Source organism: Tachypleus tridentatus, chromosome 7, assembly GCF_004210375.1.
Source record: "Tachypleus tridentatus isolate NWPU-2018 chromosome 7, ASM421037v1, whole genome shotgun sequence".
Taxonomy (NCBI): Eukaryota; Metazoa; Arthropoda; class Merostomata; order Xiphosura; family Limulidae; genus Tachypleus; species Tachypleus tridentatus.
The window spans coordinates 144,878,153-144,898,660 of NC_134831.1; the positions used below are offsets into that span (position 1 = coordinate 144,878,153).

At 33.2% G+C, this 20,508-nt stretch overlaps 1 protein-coding gene across 1 annotated transcript in view; it reads left to right on the plus strand.

Moving 5' to 3' along the window:
* Positions 1-9,118: 9,118 nt before the first annotated feature.
* Positions 9,119-20,508, plus strand: part of LOC143257831 (tyrosine-protein phosphatase non-receptor type 1-like) — a gene marked incomplete at its 3' end in the record, with an annotated part of 28,077 nt that continues 16,687 nt past the window's right edge. The window contains exons 1-3 of the mRNA XM_076516860.1: positions 9,119-9,321; positions 11,196-11,292; positions 19,879-19,979. Of these exons, the coding sequence (XP_076372975.1) occupies positions 9,265-9,321; positions 11,196-11,292; positions 19,879-19,979 (255 nt within the window). The remainder of the gene's footprint in view (positions 9,322-11,195; positions 11,293-19,878; positions 19,980-20,508) is intronic.

The following is a 20,508-nucleotide window of genomic DNA, read 5'->3' on the forward strand; positions in this document are numbered from 1 at the left end:
GATCACACTTAATATCACCTCAAATACCTATAGAGAATGCCACTTTTTTATGTTATTATTATTTTTTTGGTATTATTCCTGTTTAATGGTATTTTTTATAGGATGAGGTCTGTGAATATAAACAGATATTTAAAAGTAATCGTAATTGCGTTTATTCGTGATTAGTTGTATAGAGTATTGAGAGAAGTATTAATTTACCAGAAAAGTACTTCAGAAAATATTCTCAATTTTTCTTTTCACACTTTCATTTCTTATTGGACATTCCCAGTGTCACAGCAGTACTTCTACAGTAGAAACCGCTTGCTGGTTGCTGTCTTTGTGATAATTACGAGTAAAAATTGATTTTCTGACAAGTATCAAATTGGTTTGTTCGTTTATTTTTTGAATTTCGCACAAAGCTACTCCAGTGCTATCTGTGCTAGCCGTCCCTAATTTAGCAGTGTAAGGCTAGAGGGAAGGCAGCTAGTCATCACCACGCACCGCCAGCTCTTGGGCTACTCTTTTACCAACGAATAGTGGGATTGATCGTACATTATAACGCTCCCACAGCTGAAAGGGCGAGCAAGTTTGGCGCGACGGGAATGCGAACCCGTGACCCTCAGATTACGAGTCGCACGCCTCAACACGCTTAGCCATGCCGGGCCCGCGTGAAACAGGACCGTTAGTTACAGCATATTTACTCAGAAAATAAGAAGACTAATTCTAAAAATTGATAACATAATTGAGCTTTCCTAATGTGTGTATGTGTGTGACCAATGAGACTCAAAGAATTTGGAAATGGTGAGAATAGTCTATTTGTATTTGACAAACAAAAAGAAAGAGCAGTATCCATACTTGCATATGTGAAAAGAGAGTTACTTCCACTAGAGTATGTTTAGCTCCACAGCTTTCTTTGTCTCAAGCTCGACATCTATTGAACTAGTTTGTTTTCGAATTTCGCGCAAAGCTACATGAGGATTATCTGCACTAGCCGTCCCTAATTTAGCAGTGTAAGACTAGATGGAAAGCAGCTAGTCATCACTACCCACCGCCAACTCTTGGGCTACTCTTTTATCAACGAATAGTGGGATTGACCGTCACATTATAACGCCCCACGGCTGAAAGGGCGAGCATGTTTGGCGTGACGGGGATTCGACCCCGCGACCCTCAGATTATGGGTCGAACGCCTTAATCCACCTGGCCATGCCGGGCCCTACTGAACTAAACAAGGTGGTATTGAATAAAGTATTACTCGACGATCTTCTAGTAGAACCAGGTAAATAAATCACACCCAGGGTCAGTAAGTGCGCCCAATTTCTTTGTTCTATCAACAGCATCGCTTCACGACTTTGTTGCTCATAGTTAAAAAAAAAACTAAACAAAAATTTTAGAAAATGTATTTCAAGAGTGTACAAGCTGAAAAGTAACAAAACTATTAACTAAAATAATAAATAATATATACATATATTAGTCAGGTTTTGATATCTGCAGTAGTGGGATCATAGATAGAGAATTGTATACCTTTGTGCTCAATAATAAACAAACAAAAGATAATATCTGTAATAGCTGTACTCAAAATAAAACACTTTATAACAAAACATAACACCTGGCTACAACAATGCAAAAGCAAAATTTTAATTGCATAAAATACATAAAAATCCTTAATCAATGAAATAAAAATAGAAAACTAACCTTTCCTTGTTTGCACAATCTCGTAGGAAAACTACAAACAAGAAAGCTTCCAAATCCTTCCTCCTGCACACATACGCACACTCAGGAAGGAAAAAGGCCGTGTTATCATAAAGTATAACAAAATGAAATAATTATATACAATCACCCTACACATGAGGAAAAATCTTCTATATCATCATCTTTAACATGCACTCATGATTATAGGAAGCAGGTGACACTCGGCATTAAAACTGAGTGCAAAATATACAATCAAAAGTGTACTACATTAACAGAAATATCACAAAATCTTCACTTACACCAGAAAGTGGTTTATTCGTCATTCCTATATTCCTAACCCTATCAACAGAACTTTTAATGCTACTTTTGTCTTCCTGTTGATGGTTGTTGATGCTTTGATGTCTGCTTGAGTTCTCACCAGTTTCCATTCAGCTTTAGTTAGCCTATCCTGCAGGTGTTAACTTTCTTCTTCATAGCCTTTTGGAAGAGTGGCTCTTTGTCTCTTTTTGCTTGTAGAGGGCTCAGGCCTCTGTCCATTTGGCTGCCATCTCCAGGCAATGACACTTAGCACTAGAATCTGTCCTAGCATTGGCTAATTTGTTATAGCTCTGGTAACTTAGTAAAAAACAATCACCCACGCCCCTTCTTGAATGTCTCTTAAGGCCTATTGCGAGTGAATTTCTGGCTCGTTTTAGTGGTATAAGTCTTTCACGATTTTCAAACTTGTTCATCCATCGTGGCAGCAGTTCCTTATTAATGGCAGAAACTACTGAATGCGTCGTTTGACTTAATTGTACTTCCATTATCCTTAACGTCGTTACTCAAATATCAGCTTTGTACTGCCCCTATCTTGTCTGGATACCTACAGAGAAATGCATTATATTCTTCTAAGGCTTATAGAGGTAGTGGCTGTATCTGCCATCTCTTCCTAATCATGTGTGCTGCACCACATAACTAGACAAGTCACTTCACCCCTTCACTTCCTCGGGCAGCGTCAGCAATGATAGAAACTTCTGTTACTGAGCTGCTCAGATGTTAAGCTCCTTTAGGTGGGACAGCATCGACTCTTACATTTCAATGATGTGAAATTCTCTAAATTTCACAATGGCGTCAGGGCCTTCATCAGTTGTTGCAGGAACCTCAGCCCCTGGAGACATTAACACCAACCTGTTTACCAATTGAGTTAGCTCTCCAAAGTCAGATGCATCGATAAGCAATGTTTTTTCACCCTTGAGCTCACTAAATATTATTTCAGTAATCTATATTTCCACAACAAGTTCATGTCCCTCGCTGTAGAAGAAACCCTGGGCATCCTGGAACAATAATGAGGCTTCATCAATTGATGAACAATCCATTTTTACAATTTGAGTAGGAAAGAAAGCATGAATTGGAAGTTGAACTCAAGAACATTAGAAAACTTGCTCAGGTCAGGTCAAAAATCAGAACGAGAGATTAACCATTGATAAAACTTGATTTCAGATATTGAAAGACTGGACTCAAATGCAAAAGTTGATGGGGTTCTATTTGTTTAAAACTTCAGCTAAGTATGTAAGAAAGGTGTGGTTATGATAGTAAACTAAATACTAGTCAACTGGCATGACCACAGACTTAACGTATACCCACATTTGTCTTCACCAATAGAATGTGTATCTAGAGAACTCAAGGACTTCTCGATTCTCTGGTTGTTCTGAATTTTCATCAGACCAGTTACTCATGCTTTCACTGTCTCTTCTTATACCTTTCTTATTTATTACCACAGTCTCTCCGGGGTCGCTTCATTTGCTTGTTTGTTTTTGAATTTCTCACAAAGCTACTCGAGGGTTATCTGTGCTAACCGTCCCTAATTTAGCAGTGTAAGACTAGAGGGAAGACAGCTAGTCATCACCACCCACCGCCAACTCTTGGGCTACTCTTTTACCAACGAATAGTGGGATTAACCGTCACATTATAACGCCCCCACGGCTGAAAGGGCGAGTATGTTTGGCGTGACGGGGATGCGAACCCGCGACCCTCAGATTATGAGAAGCACGCCTTAACACGCTTGGCTATGTCGGGCCACGCTTCATTTGCTTTAATTTATTTAAAACATCTATGGACGTGGTGCCACACACACACACACACACGTATTTATTTATATGCATATAGTATAGGTGCATATGGTGCCATTATATTTCGTCAAATACCATAGTTTGCTATGGTTACTTCATGTATCAATTCAGTAATGTTGAAGTTACCTTCTGATGATATGGTTGATAGCAATGATAATTTCATCTAAAGGCCATCATACTAAGCTCATGTTTATTTTAAGCTTCACAAACTAAATAATCATTGACAAAATTCATATGAATCAAGATATCTGAAATAAAAGCGTATTTCCCAAAATTTGAATTTATGCTGTTGTCACTGCACAGATTGAGAGAAATCTGGACTCCTTTGTTGATTATAGATCCAGCATTTTTCTTCACGAAGAGCAATAGTAAATGTAGCAAGTACTAAATGATATGCTCTGCAAGGCTCCGACCACTTAACTGGTTAGAAAACAATTCACTGATAGTTTTTAGAAAAGCAGGAATTCCAATGTCCTTTCAAACAAATTATCATCGTTAATTGAATGATATTCTACATAAACCGCAACTCAGTATCACTTGATAGATTGGAGAGCAAGAAACATCACTTCCTTTCAGTCACTAATTGTATGAACTATTGATCATCTTAGCGTCAGTTATGAAGCAGTAATTGTATTATGTGATGCATACACTGTACTTGAAAAACACAGTTCATGACACCTTTTTGTTCAGTATTCTTTCAGGTACTTGGCTATCCTAGATTTTAATGACTATGATGAAATCTCCGAAACTAATGCATGCACAATCGTGTACACAAGTTGATAATATGGAAAATAGGTAATGCCACTTTTTTTTCAGTGATCTGATGCCAAACACAACAATTGTTCTAGTTTTGATGATTACTTCAGCCTACATCAGCCATAAAATTGATATTGGTGTTTTATTCGTCATTCAAAGCTGACAGTTGCTTCCGTTTTCAGTTATTCATCAATTAGTACTGTAAAAGTTTTGTATTCAATCAAAGATGACTCAGCTTTAGACACACTCTGTCACCTTATAACAATAATACTGAATATTTGTACATGGACATTGTTTCCAGATTCTCTCATGATGATTGTGATGCAACAAATGTTGCACATGTCTCTCCATAGACGTGGTTTATATAGGAAGACCAAAACATTTCCGGTTGTGGACTGGTGGGCAACTATTAACAAACTTTCACATATATATTGTTCTATAACATGAAGAACAAAATATACAGTGACTTCTGGTTGTTTAACGGATGCGAAAAATCGAAGACGATCTATGGTTACCACCATTTCATTTTTAGAAACCTAATAAGCCCCACATTAGTTAAGTTTTCTGTGATGGCCAACCCAGCTCATTCAGTGCTAGGTGATACGTGCTTCATGGCAATAAAGACGCAAATGCATAAGGTAGAATTCCTGGTTTGTACAAGAATTGCCATAACTTTGTTTGATCATAAGGTGCAATAACCACTCTAATTGAACCAGCCACTCTGGCAAATCCATAAAAAATTCATTTGATCAAATGGTGATCAGCTAAAGTGAGAGTCATGCCTCTGACTATGTCTCGACAATGTTACCTTGTTTAGATACTGGGATCATGGAAATATCACTAGTGTGGCAATTGTCAGCAAAGTTTGCCTTTGCAAAAAATAAACTGCATTTCAACAAAAAATCATCCAATGTCAGGCAGATAGATTTCAAACTCTGTGAGCATATATTGAGGAAATAGTCACTAATCCTCAGAATGCACTAGCAGTGGTTTATGGTTTACTATGAATTAAGATTATCATGTTATTACTCTCTGGTACTGTGATAAAATTAATGCGTGAAATGAACTGTGATCTGACCAGAAAGCATGTTGCGCTCATTCAAATAATTGTGGGAGAGGTAGCAGTATAGAAAGCACACTGGAAGTAGTTGAAACTAACTGTACAACTCGTGTTGATTCTGTCACACTGCATCTGAAAGCAAGTGCTTGGCTACCAACACCTTTGTGAATATTAGTTAATAATATGGTAAGCAATCTAGATTCAACATACTTCCATAAAAACAGTGAGTCGATGGTTAAGCATATCAATGGGTTTATGGGACCAAGTGGTTTTGTGAATCACAAAACATAAACTTACCAAGACATAGTTAAAAGTGATACACATTCAATAAAACAATCACTGTGTAGGCATTTTCCAGAGAACTAGGAATACAGTAAGCTTTGAGTTACAATAGTTGTTAAAAGCAGGAGTTGCACAGTTTACCGAGATTGCTTGGAAGACACAAATTAATTCAGCATTTTAAACCCGTTTTTAGAAATTAAAAAGATGAGTTGCATAACAAAAGCAGGCCCAAAACTGCTTTGAATAATTCAGATGTTTTATACAAATTTTGCATCATGCCATTTAGACTGTGTAACCTGACTGCTACTTTCGAATGACTGATGGAGCTTACAGTGAAAAGAATGTAATGGAAGAGATGCCTGATCTGTGTTGACAATACACTGGCATTTTGTTACATTATCAGTCTGTTGTTGTAAACCTAGGCTTGAGTCTTAAATGATATAAGAAACAGGCTTGAAATTAATGAAATATTCTCTTAAGCCTACAGAGATGGAATTTCTAAAATATATTATGAGAAGTGATGGACTATCTACCAGACCTAAAAAGTAGCATCAGTTAAGAGACTGGTCCCAATAAATCAGAGGTACTTAGTTTTCTAGCTTTTACATTGTATTATGGACGATTCTTGACCTCTTTTTTCTGTGAATAAAGTTGAAATACATTTTAGGTAGACCATGTGTTTTAGTCCTGCTGGACTAGTAGTAGTGAAATTGCAGTAGTACTGTCACAGGTACAGGACAAAACGAAAGTAATTGTTTATCTCATTTGCACAAAAATGGCTTATGAAAGCAGATACCATAGCACACAAAAAAAATAGCTTGCAGTTTACCTCTACCTGAACTAGTGAGCAACTTTCTGATGACAATGCATACAAGTACATAAAATTTTTAAATATAAGCAAAGGATGTGATTGTAATTTTATTTCAACAAATTTTCTTTCAAAATATTTTAAAATTGATACATTGTAATTTTAAAGTGCATGCTTAATGTAATTTGAAAAGAAAAATTAAAAAGTTCCAGCTTTTATTTCTGCACGACGTTGGGGAATTTCTATAAGAGATGCAATTGTGAGTTTTTAAAATGATATTTCTGCCCATCCAAAGGTATAGGTTTATATTTGCTAGGACATTAACATCCTTTGAAAATATAATGATTTATGTATTGTTTTTCGCGTAATTTGTTACCGAAGCTAGTTTTTAATGGCACAGCATTTGGTTTTAACAGTTACTAATGAACCTCAGACATAACAATAGCTAGGTTCAGTGACTAAGAATGTCTAGATAGATAATATTCTAATCTACTACGTCAATACGAAATAAAAAAAAAGTATTTTTAGCAGTGATTTGTGGTTTCTCTAGTCAGAGCTACAGTAGAAAGTGAACAAATAATTTTAATAAGAAGTTTAATATAAATATGGGGATTTTTGTCTTAGTTTCTTTGGATGTTCTGTTCGTTTCTGTAAACTGTCTTTGTATTAACTTATATATGTTTAAAAGCAAGAAAAACTGTTTACTATGACAACATACTAGGTTAAGTTAATTAAATGTAGCGATTATGGTTCGCTTAGGAAAATAATTGACTGAATGAAATCGTTTTACATTGAATATTATTGTTACGTTTAATATATTCGCACAATAAAAACAAATAAAAAATTATCATACGTTGAAAGCAAATTATATTTATTATTACCTATTAATATTTATTCCACAAGGTGGGAAAACGTAATTTTATTTGAATGCCATTTTTATATAAAGAAACACAATATGAAGCAAGGAAAAAGACATTTATGGAAAAACTGGGTAAACTATTTCTAAGTTCTCTGAATGCTCTGGGAGTAATTAGAAAAAAAATAAAAAATAATTGGATATTCCTGAAGAAAAAGGTTTTGTGGAGCATGTTTTGTCTAACCATGTGAACATGCAAAACACAATCGTGTGAAAAATATATTATAATTGGTTTAGGTCGCGCGGATTAACAATATATTTGAATTTAATCAATTGTAGCTTTGTACTGTTCCTAAGACACGATAACAAGCAGTCAAAATAGACTCAAAATGTGTAAATTTATATCGCTAGCACGAATGATATGTTCATCGTTTGACATTGGTGTTAGTCCCATTAAAATGATAACAAGTTCGCTATCACCAGTAACGTTAATAATTTCTAACCTGGTACCAGCCACACTTTTCTTTCTTTACTTAGTAAAGGTGTCTAATACCTATATGGGTAACTATAATGTGTTTGTTTAATTAACTCATTGAAGCCACATGTAATATGTGACCCACCGGTGTTTCACGCTATTCATACCTAAAAGTCGGTTGTGATCTCCTGGTGGAGCACATGGCAGTGAACCCTTAAAAGTTTACAAAAAATGAGAAGAGTATGTAATAATAGTATTCCAATCACATTATATTGTAACATCTAATGTCAACGACGCGGTTCACTCAAACTAGAACTCTCCAAGCCGACTAGGATATAACAAACACAGCAGTAGTCGGAGAGTGCACGTCATGACCAAATGGTTAGGGCGCTTGACTCGTAATTTAAGGGTCGTGGGTTCAGATTCTCGTCATACCGAACACATTTGCCTTTTCAGCCGAAGGGGCGATATATGGTACCATCAATCCCATTATTCATTGGTAAAAGAGTAGCCCAAGAGTTGGCGGTGGGTGGTGATGACTAGCTGCCTTCCCTTTAGTCTTACACTGCTAAATTAGGGAAGACTAGCGCAGATAGCCCTCGAATAGCTTTGTGCGAAATTCAAAACAAACCTACATGAGCAAATTGTTATTTGGTCATATTGTAGTATAATATCACACGAACGGCGGTGAAAATTATATTTATAACGCAAAAAAAAAGAAAAAATACATGAAATGTATTTTGATCAACTTTTTTGATGTAAGATTTGTCTTTAAAACTTAAAAATTTCATTTAGAATATAATAATAGAGAACCGCGCACTGAGAGATTTTTACGCGTGTTTGTTTGCAAAGTGTATCTCGTTCTGTTAAATAACTATGAAAAGTAAACATATCGCTCACGTTTTAGCATTGTAATTTAAAATCGGAAACTGTCTGATAGAGGTCTGTGGTCGAAACATTACAAGTAAGTTTTCGTTCGAGAGTTGAAGACATTCAACATGTGATTTTTACTGTCATGATATATTATTTTGTTTTGTATAAATTTTAGGACAGTCTCTGATTTTAATAAAAATAGTTATTAGAATAAAATATAAGAAACCGACAGAGGGCAACTTGTTAACTTCCGGCGGGTCAAACAGGTGAAACAAAAAGTAAAAGTGGTTGTTTAATTAAGATGTGATATATTAAGATTTATTTTAACATGTTATTAGATGGCTAACCTCTGTTACCAATAAAATTTAAAGTTTCACAATGGAGCAGGAGTTTTCTGAAATTGATAGTAAAAATGCTTGGGCTGAAGTTTTCCAGGTGAGTGAACTGTTGCTAACCGCTATTGCACAGGCGCTAAACAGTGTAAGTTGTAACTCGGTAACATTCTGACAGTGTTACTTCAAGTTTAACTGTTTGAATTAAGATGGAAATAAGATGACGTACATAAACCAAAGTTTGTTTATAGTTAACCAAAAAACAAACAAACAACAACAAAAACACACACACAAACCAAAGGCTGTATCTACTGTGCTCACAGCTGGTATCGAAACACTGTTTTTAGCGTTTTAAGCCTTGATACTTATTGCTGTGTTAATGGGAGCTAAATTAAAGGAATGTAAATAACACTACAGGCAGAATTTGGTTATTCAGTAGTAATTAGTATATTTCTTACTCGGTCAAAACTAAATTATGTTGTGGAAAATGAAACAATAGAAAAGTTTGAACAAAAAACATTAATGCTACCATTGATATTCGTTTCTACACTTGCTTTATTAATACTAATATTACATAGAAAATAATACTTATTTGTAACCCCACTTCCCCATAAATGTAAGCGTAAGAATAAATGTATGTTTAAATAATATACATAATTAAACCAGGCAGCCTAAGCTTTTATGTTGTTGTAATGTTATTCTTGACTCTGTAACTATACATGATATATGCAAATAGAGATACTTTTATTGTAACTTGATAAAAAAAAAGTGCATTATATGTACTTATAACAATATTCATTATTTCTAAATTGAATCCTTGTTTTTCTGTGTTGTTGATGAGTGGGAAGTTCATAGTAAGTACATTATGAGTTGCACTTTGTTAAAGAAAAAAAAGTTGGTAGACTAAATTTATTTTTTTGTAGTTGAGATCCATGCTGGATAGTGGCATGATAAGCATTGAAAGGTAAAGTAAATAAACACAACATTGTTCAGATGAGAAGTGGGTGAACCCAGTTTACCAGCATTTATCTTTGACTACATTGTTTCTAATCCATTGATTTTGTAATCTCCTACTTTGGTTTAAATTTGTAAAATCTAATTATAGACAAGCATTTCACATAATTATAAACACAATTTTAAAAAAATCTTAGTCAAAGCATAAAATGCTTCATCAGGCAAGAAATTCCACAAAGTTTTTAACTAAATATAATCATCTTTTAACAAAACTCTGCTTGTGAACACTTGCATAACTTGAACATGCTACCTCTGACAGTGTGATTTCAATTTTTCTCATTACACCACTCAAAAAGGCTTGGAGAGCCTATAACAATTTTTGTATAGTTGCATCTGATCCTCCCTAAATTACTTGTGCTTCTTAAAAACAAATCTGAAACTCTTATTTTCCTCTTAGTTTAAAAGACTTAAACCAGTTAGTTTTGGCTTTGGTAAATATAGTATTATTAGATATCACTGTATTATATAGTAATCAGTATTTGAAATGTTTTAAATATTACTAAAAACAGGGAATATAACCAATGTCAAGATATGATACAATAATTCATCTTGTTACTGGGAGAATTAGTGGAACAACAGATGTTTCTACAGGGTGTTTGGAAAGTCACTTTGCACTTATATATTTATTAACAGACATGTTTCAATATAGAATACAGGAGGTAAATATGAATGACAATTATAAACAATGTTGAAAATGAACCCTGATGGCATCAATACAGGCTTGGATTCTTCTTATTTTGTTTCTAAACACTGCTGTCAATTGCTGGCTTGAAATAGGCTGAATGAAATATGATTACAAAACTGCACAGTGACTTTCTGAACACCCTGTATAATATTCCTATTGGAGTTTTTAAAAGCAATACTCTTCTATTGCAAATTTCCAAAATGTTGTTTTGGTTTATGAAAAGTAACCTCAGTGGCTGAAAGGTTTATTTATTCTGATATTCTTAATTTCTTCTTTAGCAAATACGAAGTGAATCTATGAGTTATAACTTCACCTACAAAGATGCAAGAAAAGCTGAAAACAAGAACTTGAACCGATATAGGGATGTGAATCCATGTGAGTTGGCCAAAATTAGACCTGATTTGTATTATATATGATATGTACACAGGTTAAAGGTTTTGTTTAGATAAGATTACCCTTAATTACATCAAGATTGTTTGTAACATATGTGTGAAGTACATTATGAAATATTTGTAACTTAAAGTGTTTTTCAATTACTTATTATATATATGTTTGTGTTAGTAGTGAAATTAGTTTTACTAGTTTTCATTCCAAAATGCTTACCATATTGTTGTGTAATGTGTGCAACTTTGAAGATATGCATTTGATCTGTTAGATTTTTTACAGCATTTTCTGACAAGTGGTGGGTAGAGTTGTTCAGTTTAATTAATTGTCACATAAATGATCAACTAACTGAAATTTGTATTTCCAGTTATTACAACAACAGATTAATAAAAATTAGAGCTTGGTTGATTTCTAGGAAAATACTCATCCACTCAGAATCAGGTTTTTTTTACCATTACTAACTGTTTTAGATCATTTCAAGTTTCCAAGTAATCAAAATATTGCCATTATGTTTGTTGTTGACTGCTGTGCACATTGAATCTCAATTTTAACATTATGTTGTTGTTTTTTCTTGTCCTTCAAATTTTCTCATCTTCAACCCAGCTTTGGTTCATTATTTGGGGTGGTGGGGACATCATATGAAGGTCTCACAGTTTCTGTTGCCACTGGCTTTAATTTTGAGCTCATGACTAGGAGAAAGGCATTGACTGTAAGCATCCACTATCAATTCTGACTACTTTTGTGTTAAATAAAATGTAAATTTACTGTTTTTTTATATTATGTTTTAAGTTTCTCATTGCATAACTAATTCTTTAGTGTCAAGTAGAAGTTCTGGAAATTTACTTTTTCTACATTTTGTATGTGTAGTGTTTATAGTAACATGCCTTTTACTTCCAGTACAGTACTTCCCTCTTCTCACAAGATTAAATATTCTTGTTAAGTACTTCCCTCTATATGCATGTTTATTTTGTGCATGCCACAAGCCTTCTGCTCCCTCCAATTGGAATCAGATAATTCCAACATGTCTTTCTTGTCAATCATCACGTGTCACTTCTCCTTCTATATGCCTCTACCAAACTATCACTTCTTAACTGGTATTGCTTGTGTTGGATGTGTTCCTTTTTGTTTAAATTTTCATGTTTGTCATTAATATACTCAGGAAATTATATTCATTTATTTCACTTCTAGTTTCTATTGAGACTGTTTCTTAACTTCACTTTAATACTAATTTATTGCTTTCTCATTGTTACTTAAACTTTTGATTATTGGTTGACTCTTTCTTGTTATGAATTCAGAAGTTCATGTTACTACTTTGGGGTCACACCTGCAGCTAGCACTATTTCTCATATGCAGACAACCTGGAGGATGGGGATTTATTCACTGGGAGATTGAGCATTTTAAGGGTCAACTTCTGTTTCTGAACCTTGCCTCATTTCCTCCCAAAGAAGCTTAGCCTTTTTAGGTAGATGAGGAATTGGATTGCATATTTCTACCAATTGATTTTACCATACTTTCCCATGCCCTATATGAGAAGTTAGGCACAATATGGTCTTTTTAGATTTTGTGTATATAATGTTTTATCCCTTTTCCCTCTTTCCTATGAATTGTGTGCTTTTTTACTATATGACCAGTCTTCCCATTCCTACTTGTTCCCTCTCCCTAGATATTTGGGTACATGCTAACCAAACTTGCTTCACAAATAAGTGATGGGATTAGCATGTCTTGCCCCCCCCCCCCCATGGGCTTCTGATTAGTTTGCTTTTGCATATCACTGGGGAGACTGTCCTTTTCTGAATCAGTAATTATTAGGTTCCATTTTGCCTGTTTGGGTGCTGCTCTTATATCTCCTATAAATCTGACCTATGCCAAATTTTACTGCTTTCATTTTACCCTCAAAACTCTTGCAGTATCTCTTAACTATTCATCTCTTTTCTGAGGCTCTCCAATGAAACCCTGAGAGGTTTTCTGGGAAAATCTGTCTTCCATGTTAGTTTGTTTTTTGTCTTGAGCTTTCAATTTACATGGTGGTTTCTCTGTTGTTGGGACCTTCTAGGTCAGGATGTGACTTTAACTCACATCTGATCTTTGTAATTAATGTATGGCCCCATTTCTGTTGCAGTATGTCTTTGACATGATCCTTAAGTTTTTGGAATTGCAAGTTATATCAGTACATCAACAGTTTATTCTTTCCAACCTCGACTGTTTGTCTCAGTTGGAATCCAATATGGTACCCATTACCTTTTTCCATTCCTCACTTGTCCCTTCTTTGCAGGGTGCCTCATTGTTTTCTTTTAATACATACATAATGTCACTATCAGTATTTGTGACTACCTGGAGAGAGCTCAGCTTGCTAATTTTCTTCATCACTGACATTCTGTTGTTAAGGGTTCTTCTAGTTTTATCAGAAGGAATTGTGATACAATTTTTTTCCTCACATCTCATGTCTTCTGCACTCATTTCCTTCTCTCCACCTTGGGATCCCATGATCAGACAGTATTTCTTAAAGGCAGTTCAGGAACTACTATTTCAGCTGGTCATTGAACTTGTTCTACATCCTGTACCTGGTTTTTATTTCAGACTCTTTGTTGTTCCCAAGAAAAATCAGGGACTTGTTATTGATTTGTTTTGCCCCAATTGCTTCTTTCAACTGCCTTGTTTTACTAGGGAGTCATTTCTCACTCTGTGGTGTTTGTTTTTTTTTTCCCTGAGCTAATGGATGACCATAATGGACATTGCCAGTGCTTATATTTACATCCCTGAATCACCATGGTTTCACCCATATCTTCAGTTTGTCCATCACAGGGTGGTTTATTAATTTTGTGCCCTACCCTTTGAGCTTGCTTCCACCTTTTTGTTTTCTTTTGTGTGATCAGAGCTTTTGCTTACCATCTTCTTGATCTGGGGTTGCAGTTACACCATTATATTGACAACTGGCTTCTTTTAGCTTGCTTGAAACTGGAGTCAGCTAGTCACACTTATTATCTCCTGCTAGTGGTTGATTGTGTGGACTGGTTAATCAGATTAGAGAAGTCCTTCCTCCAACTTAAGCAATAATTCATCCACTTGAGTGTCTTGTTTTTTTTTACTCATCTCAGTTGGGCTAAACCTTCTCCATGGAATTGTTAATTAGCACACCTTTCAGCTCCCTCACTCTTCGCTTGTGGAGCTTATCACTTTTCAGGATGTAGTCTTCAATGATGTCACTTGTCTCCCTCGGTCATGTGCTTGCTTATGTAATCCCTTCTGTAGACTCTTTATGATCAATGGAACTTTGCTTGGGATCTCTTATCAGCACCTGTTACCCTTCCTCCTACCCTAATTGACAATCTGCATTGGTCATTGAACAAGACCCATACATTAGTGGGCATCCCACTTTCTCCTCCTTATCTGAATTTACATCTTTTTACAGATGCATCTCTTCAAGATTGAGGTACATGGGTCAATCACCAGCATGCCTTGGGTTGTTAGTCTGTAGATGAAAGGTCTTTGCATATCAATGTCTTTAAGCTTCTTGCTGTCCCTTGGGCTTTGAATCACTTCCTTCTTTTCCCTAAACAGTCTGGTGATGATTAATTCCACCAATTTTACAGTAGCAACACATATCAAGCACCAAGAGGGCATTATGTGAGTATGTCATCTAGTATGATGATTTACATGAGAGACATCCTGGAACCATCTAATTCCAGTGAGGGGAGCAGAAGACTTGTGGCATGTATAGAGAAAGAATTTTCATATAGAGGGCAACACTGGGCAAAAAAAGCTATTTTATGAGAAGGGAGAAGTACCTATCAAGAATACATTTTCAGTATAGGAAAATTATAATTTTTCTGAATTTGTGCTTCCATGATAGCTATGGCAGAAACTGGTAGATCTTGAACCCATAATATAAATACTCATAATGTCATTTTCTTTATCCAGTTGGTCATGCTAGTCTTTCAATAATGTAATATTTTAAAAATGTAAATATATTAGTTAGTTCTCAATACACAATAACAAAATCAATAACTCAATCTAGCATTAACATTTGCAAGTTCCAATAATTTTTAAGGTAAAACACAACATAAATTTTATTCTATATTGTACTTTATACTGTTTAAAATAGTAGTATAAAAATGTAGTATTTAATCAATCATAAATAAATAGGCTATGATTGCCTTGTAGCCTTCATAAGGTCTAGAAAAAAATGAGTTAATAGTTACTTGACCAACTATCAAAAAAAAAGGCCTTGACTCTAAAATGTTTCATCTTAAAGAGTTGATAAAAAAACAACAACAAATACTTCATTTATTAACCAGTAAAGATATCATCATATTTTACACCTTCACATTCATCAACACCCACAGAACTAAGCCACATGTTTATCATACAGCTGTAAGTTAGTTATTCGTGTGGACAAATTTCATAATGAACCTGTCTACATATTATAACTTTGGCATGAAGTTATTCCATGATGATGAGAAACCCACTTGATGTAAAAATTAATTGAAAAGGCAGGTGGTCAACTTGGAGATGACCTAAGAAGGTCAAAACATTGTTCTGTACTTTATTTTAATTGAAGTTTTTAATACCCGTACTAGCCATTTTTTCAATACACTTTAACTTGAAATTATGTCAGGGAAAAAGTCAACATTATGTTATTGTTATAAATTTATAATAAAAGGTACAGTAGAATCTTGATGAATGGATACCATGCCATTAAGGGCCAATCTTTTCATCCTTCCTTTTTTCTACTCTTTGTAACTAAAATAAATCTTGCAATAATGGGCACATTGATATTCCAGATCAAGGGCAGTATCTTTAGTCTCATTCTTTGTACAAGTATTCAATAAAGTGAGCAGTTAAAGCTTTTACTGTAAGCAGGTTAAAATGTGCATGTTATGACTTTTTAGGTTGTTATTTGCAGAATTTTATTAAATTTTACTATTACTCATAACACTGTAAGTATCCAAAATCTTTGTTTTTTGAAGTATTTTGTACTTACTCTTATATGTTTTAATAAAAATAACTAAAATGTAAGCAATCATGAGTAAAGAATATTTATTGGCTGATGAACAAAGTTGCTGAAAAAGAAATAGGATCTTATAAGTATATTCATATGTATTTATGGTATATCTTTAAATTATAAACATCCCAGAAGGATGACAAGTATTCAAACACTTGTGGTATCTATTGGATAAGCTGTGAACCATATCTTGTAATAAACAGATTCAAAGTGAAATCTGATTAATGTGGAGAATTTTTGTGGTAAACACTGTCGGATACATAAATTGATAAATTCCACATTGTGTTCTCGAGGAAGAGGTCAAGTCAGCTTTTCTCTGTACACATGCTTTGTTGCTCTAAAACAGTTTGGATTTGAGTGATGTTTTGTCAGTGATTTTTGACACTCTCATATGGCAAACACTCATCTATTATACACTTTTTATAAACACATGATCAATGGCATAAAGAATAAGAAAATGCGTTTGCTATATATGTATTTATGGTAATGACCTAATATGTGTGATGTATAAATGTACAGTAAATTTTTATATGTACATGTATTTTCATACCCTGGAATATAAATAAGGTTTAAAAAAATCATATATTTCTCTGTTCATTTATTCAATGATTTTACAGTATACACATAAACACTGCCTACATATGTGTTAAAAAAAAGGTTTTAAATGCATGCATCAAACAAAATGTAGATCCTTAAAATTCAGAACTTTAACGTAATCAATATGTAATTCAACTCCGCATGTCTCACTTTTGATATTAAGGGCACCTTACTACTGAGGGCTCTTAGACAAAGCCATGTCCTTTAATGTTGAGATTCTATTGTTGTTCTCCTGTTTTCTTGTTATTGTGTTAATTTTTTCCAGTAAGTCATGTTGGATAATTTATTGTATGCTGATTCTCAGTATTTTTGTATAAATTTCACATTTTTGTGTCCTGCATACAGAAATAGTTTAAGATGCAGGTATTAATATGTTTTTCATGTCCATGCTATGATCAAGGAGTTTTCTTTTCTTCATTTCAAAATTCTTGGAAATAGCAAAGTATTTGTCTTTGCAACCTACTTTATGGAATAGTTCAGTTGTGCTATTTTTGAAACAAACTTCTAAGCACACATAATGTTTATCGTATGTTGCAATAATCAGAAATAACATGTTTGTGGAAAGTTTGACAAATAGGTTTATTTTATTTTGCAAAAAGTGTTGATAAAAGTTTATAATGACATACACAATTCTGAAATCTAGTTTTCTCTCCTTTTTTTAAGAGCTTAAAAGCCTAACAATGCCAATGAGTTACTGTGAAACAGTTAAATGAACACCTTATGATCTTTGTATTATTAACTCAACTTAGTTAATTTGAAGTTATTTTATTAATTTCAGTTTTAGTAGTTTGTATTAAAAGTGAATGATGTATGGAGTATGTTAATAAAGGGTAATTCTGTAAGAAACTATTAAATGTTATTAATTGACAAGTTGTTATGTCATGGTGCATATAAATAAATTACAATCACTATTTCCCTCGTGTATTTTAATTCAACATCTGTTTGACCTATAATTATAATCTGTAGTGAAAATAAATATACTATAAGAAAGCATAAAAACAAAAACAGTGTATCTTTGCTAAAAAAAAGATATATGAAACTAAAAATAACTTAATTTATTAATATGATAAAATACATGAGAAATATTCTGTATTTTTATAATGGTATGCTACAATGAAATATAATAATGTTTAATTTTAAAAAATATTAGTTAACTTTCCTAGATTGTGAAGCCTGTTGTGTAATGTGACATATATTCATATAATAAAATTGGATTCAAAACAGTGAATTGTGTGCTCACGTAACACTAGAATACTTATATGTATGAAGTAATTTCTAATTTTATATCCATGATATTCTTAACCTCCTCTACTTTTAACAAGTGAAGTGACGTGTGTTGTTAAGTGTGTCATTCTTTTATACACTGAAGATGTGCCTAAAGTATCCACAGGTTTTTTAATTGCCCAAGTGTAGTTGTGTTTGTGTAAAATCATAAACTCAGTCCAAAGAACTAAGTATATGCAACTAGTTGTTGTTTTAGTATTTTTCTTATGTGTATTCAATCTTGTGAAGTACATCATTTAAACAATGTAGTGCTCTTTTAAAGGTACTTAAAACATTTTCACAGAGCTCTTATATGAAGTAGTAAACTTTATTGTCAAAAATATTGAAAAAAAGTAAAATAAAATATGAAAAAAAATCAAACAACAGTTTTGGCCAAGGCCAAAATCAGATATCACTTAACTGAATACATGTTTCCTTCTTAGAAAGCAACTTATATTTCAGTTTGTTACAGGTTTTATATTACATTGTGTATGTGATACAGTTTAAGATTATTGCATCAATTATGAAAATATGGTGAAAAAGTGCTTTCTGTGAATTTTTTAGTTAAGTAGGTCTATATTGCACATAATTTTTTTTTTTAAATACATTTTGATAAATCATATATGGGTGCATTTCCAAGAAGGAACATTCAAGAAGTATAGTTCCATGGTTTATTTAGACTGTTACTTGGAAGTAATAATATTCAGCTACAGAATTGAAGTCTGTATATGTGTATTAAGCAACAAAGATAGATTTGTTAACTATATACTACAGTGTTCAATAGAGGCTTTAAAAAGGAACTATTAAAAGGAATAATTTAAGTCTAAATTACTCTACTTGAAGATGTCTATGATATTAAATAACAATTAGGTCAAAAATGTCTTTAATAAACCAGAACAAGATTAAAATAATAAGTATCTTATAAGAATTATTTATGAGTTGAATGTATGTGATTAATGAGCTCAGTGATTAATCATGTAGTAAATTCCATTAATTGTCCAGTTCTAATCTTAAGGATATGTTATCCACTAAATGCATGTGGTATATTTGGTAACTATCAAATTCTACTCTAGTAAGCTAGGACTTAATGGTTAATTACAAACTTGTTTTTTCACTACTAAAATAATATTGACATCTACCTGTTATTAAAAAGAAAGAAATAAATAAAAAAGAAAGATGTGTACATAAATCTCACTAAACGTTATAGTATTAATAACAAAATATTGCATCTTTAGGTTAATTTGAAGTAATGATATTTGTTAAACAATTACATATGTTGGTTATGATTTATTGTTACACTTCAGTCTGTACTTATACAGCTGGAACTTACCTCTGTGATATGGGTGGGTCCTTACAGTATTTTTGTAGCCAGTTCTAAAGAATGTAATTTTTTAATGCCATATTTAAATAAAATTACTAATCTTAAATTTTAATATTTCCAATCACAGTCACTTCTTTGGTTTATTAGAAGTGATTTTAATATCCTGAATATATACTGATTTTGCTGTATTTAAAGTAGATCTGTTTGTACTTGTTTTGATTGTCACACATGACTAGCTTGTACAAAACCATAGACTGTTTAATGAATGCAATATTTGCCTCACATAGTACTAGAATAATTAAACTAATTGTATATCAATTAAAATGTTAAGGTGAAATTTATTGTAGTTTTCAGGTGTTGATTTCAAAACTTTAAACACTTGCTCTGTTTCCAGATGATCATAGCCGTGTGCGATTGAGTAAAGGAGATAAAGACTACATTAATGCTAGTCATGTTGAGGTACCAGCTGCCAGACGTGCCTATATTCTTACACAGGTAAGTTGTAAAAATGTATGTTTCTTGTGTTATTAGTTCTTAGCAGTTTGCCCCAGAAGAAGAAAGGCCCTCCTTTTGAAAGCATTCAGGTAATAGGGTTTTTAATCATAAATATGCTCTAGATATTTAAGTATTGAAGTATACATAGAGATATTTGCTGAAAATTATCCTGGACAAAGAGCTAATACTCATTAATATTAGAACATTCTCTTAATGTATTTTTCAAAAAAATAAATGCTGGAAAAAAAATGAGGGAGATAAAAGGTTCTTTACTAAATTCAGAAACTGTTACTACCTATTCTCTCAACACAGCAGCAGTTAAACAAGTATTGTAGATTTATCTTTACATTCAAAAGCTAAATTTCATATTTAAATTATTATCTATATGGATATGATTTATATCATTCTGTAGTAGCAGAAAAGGAAGGTTGTTACACATTCATTTGAGATTAACAATAACAAGTATCTGTTTCTACTAGATACTGACAAATTTGCTACATTTTATCTATTTGTAAAATGGTTAATATGA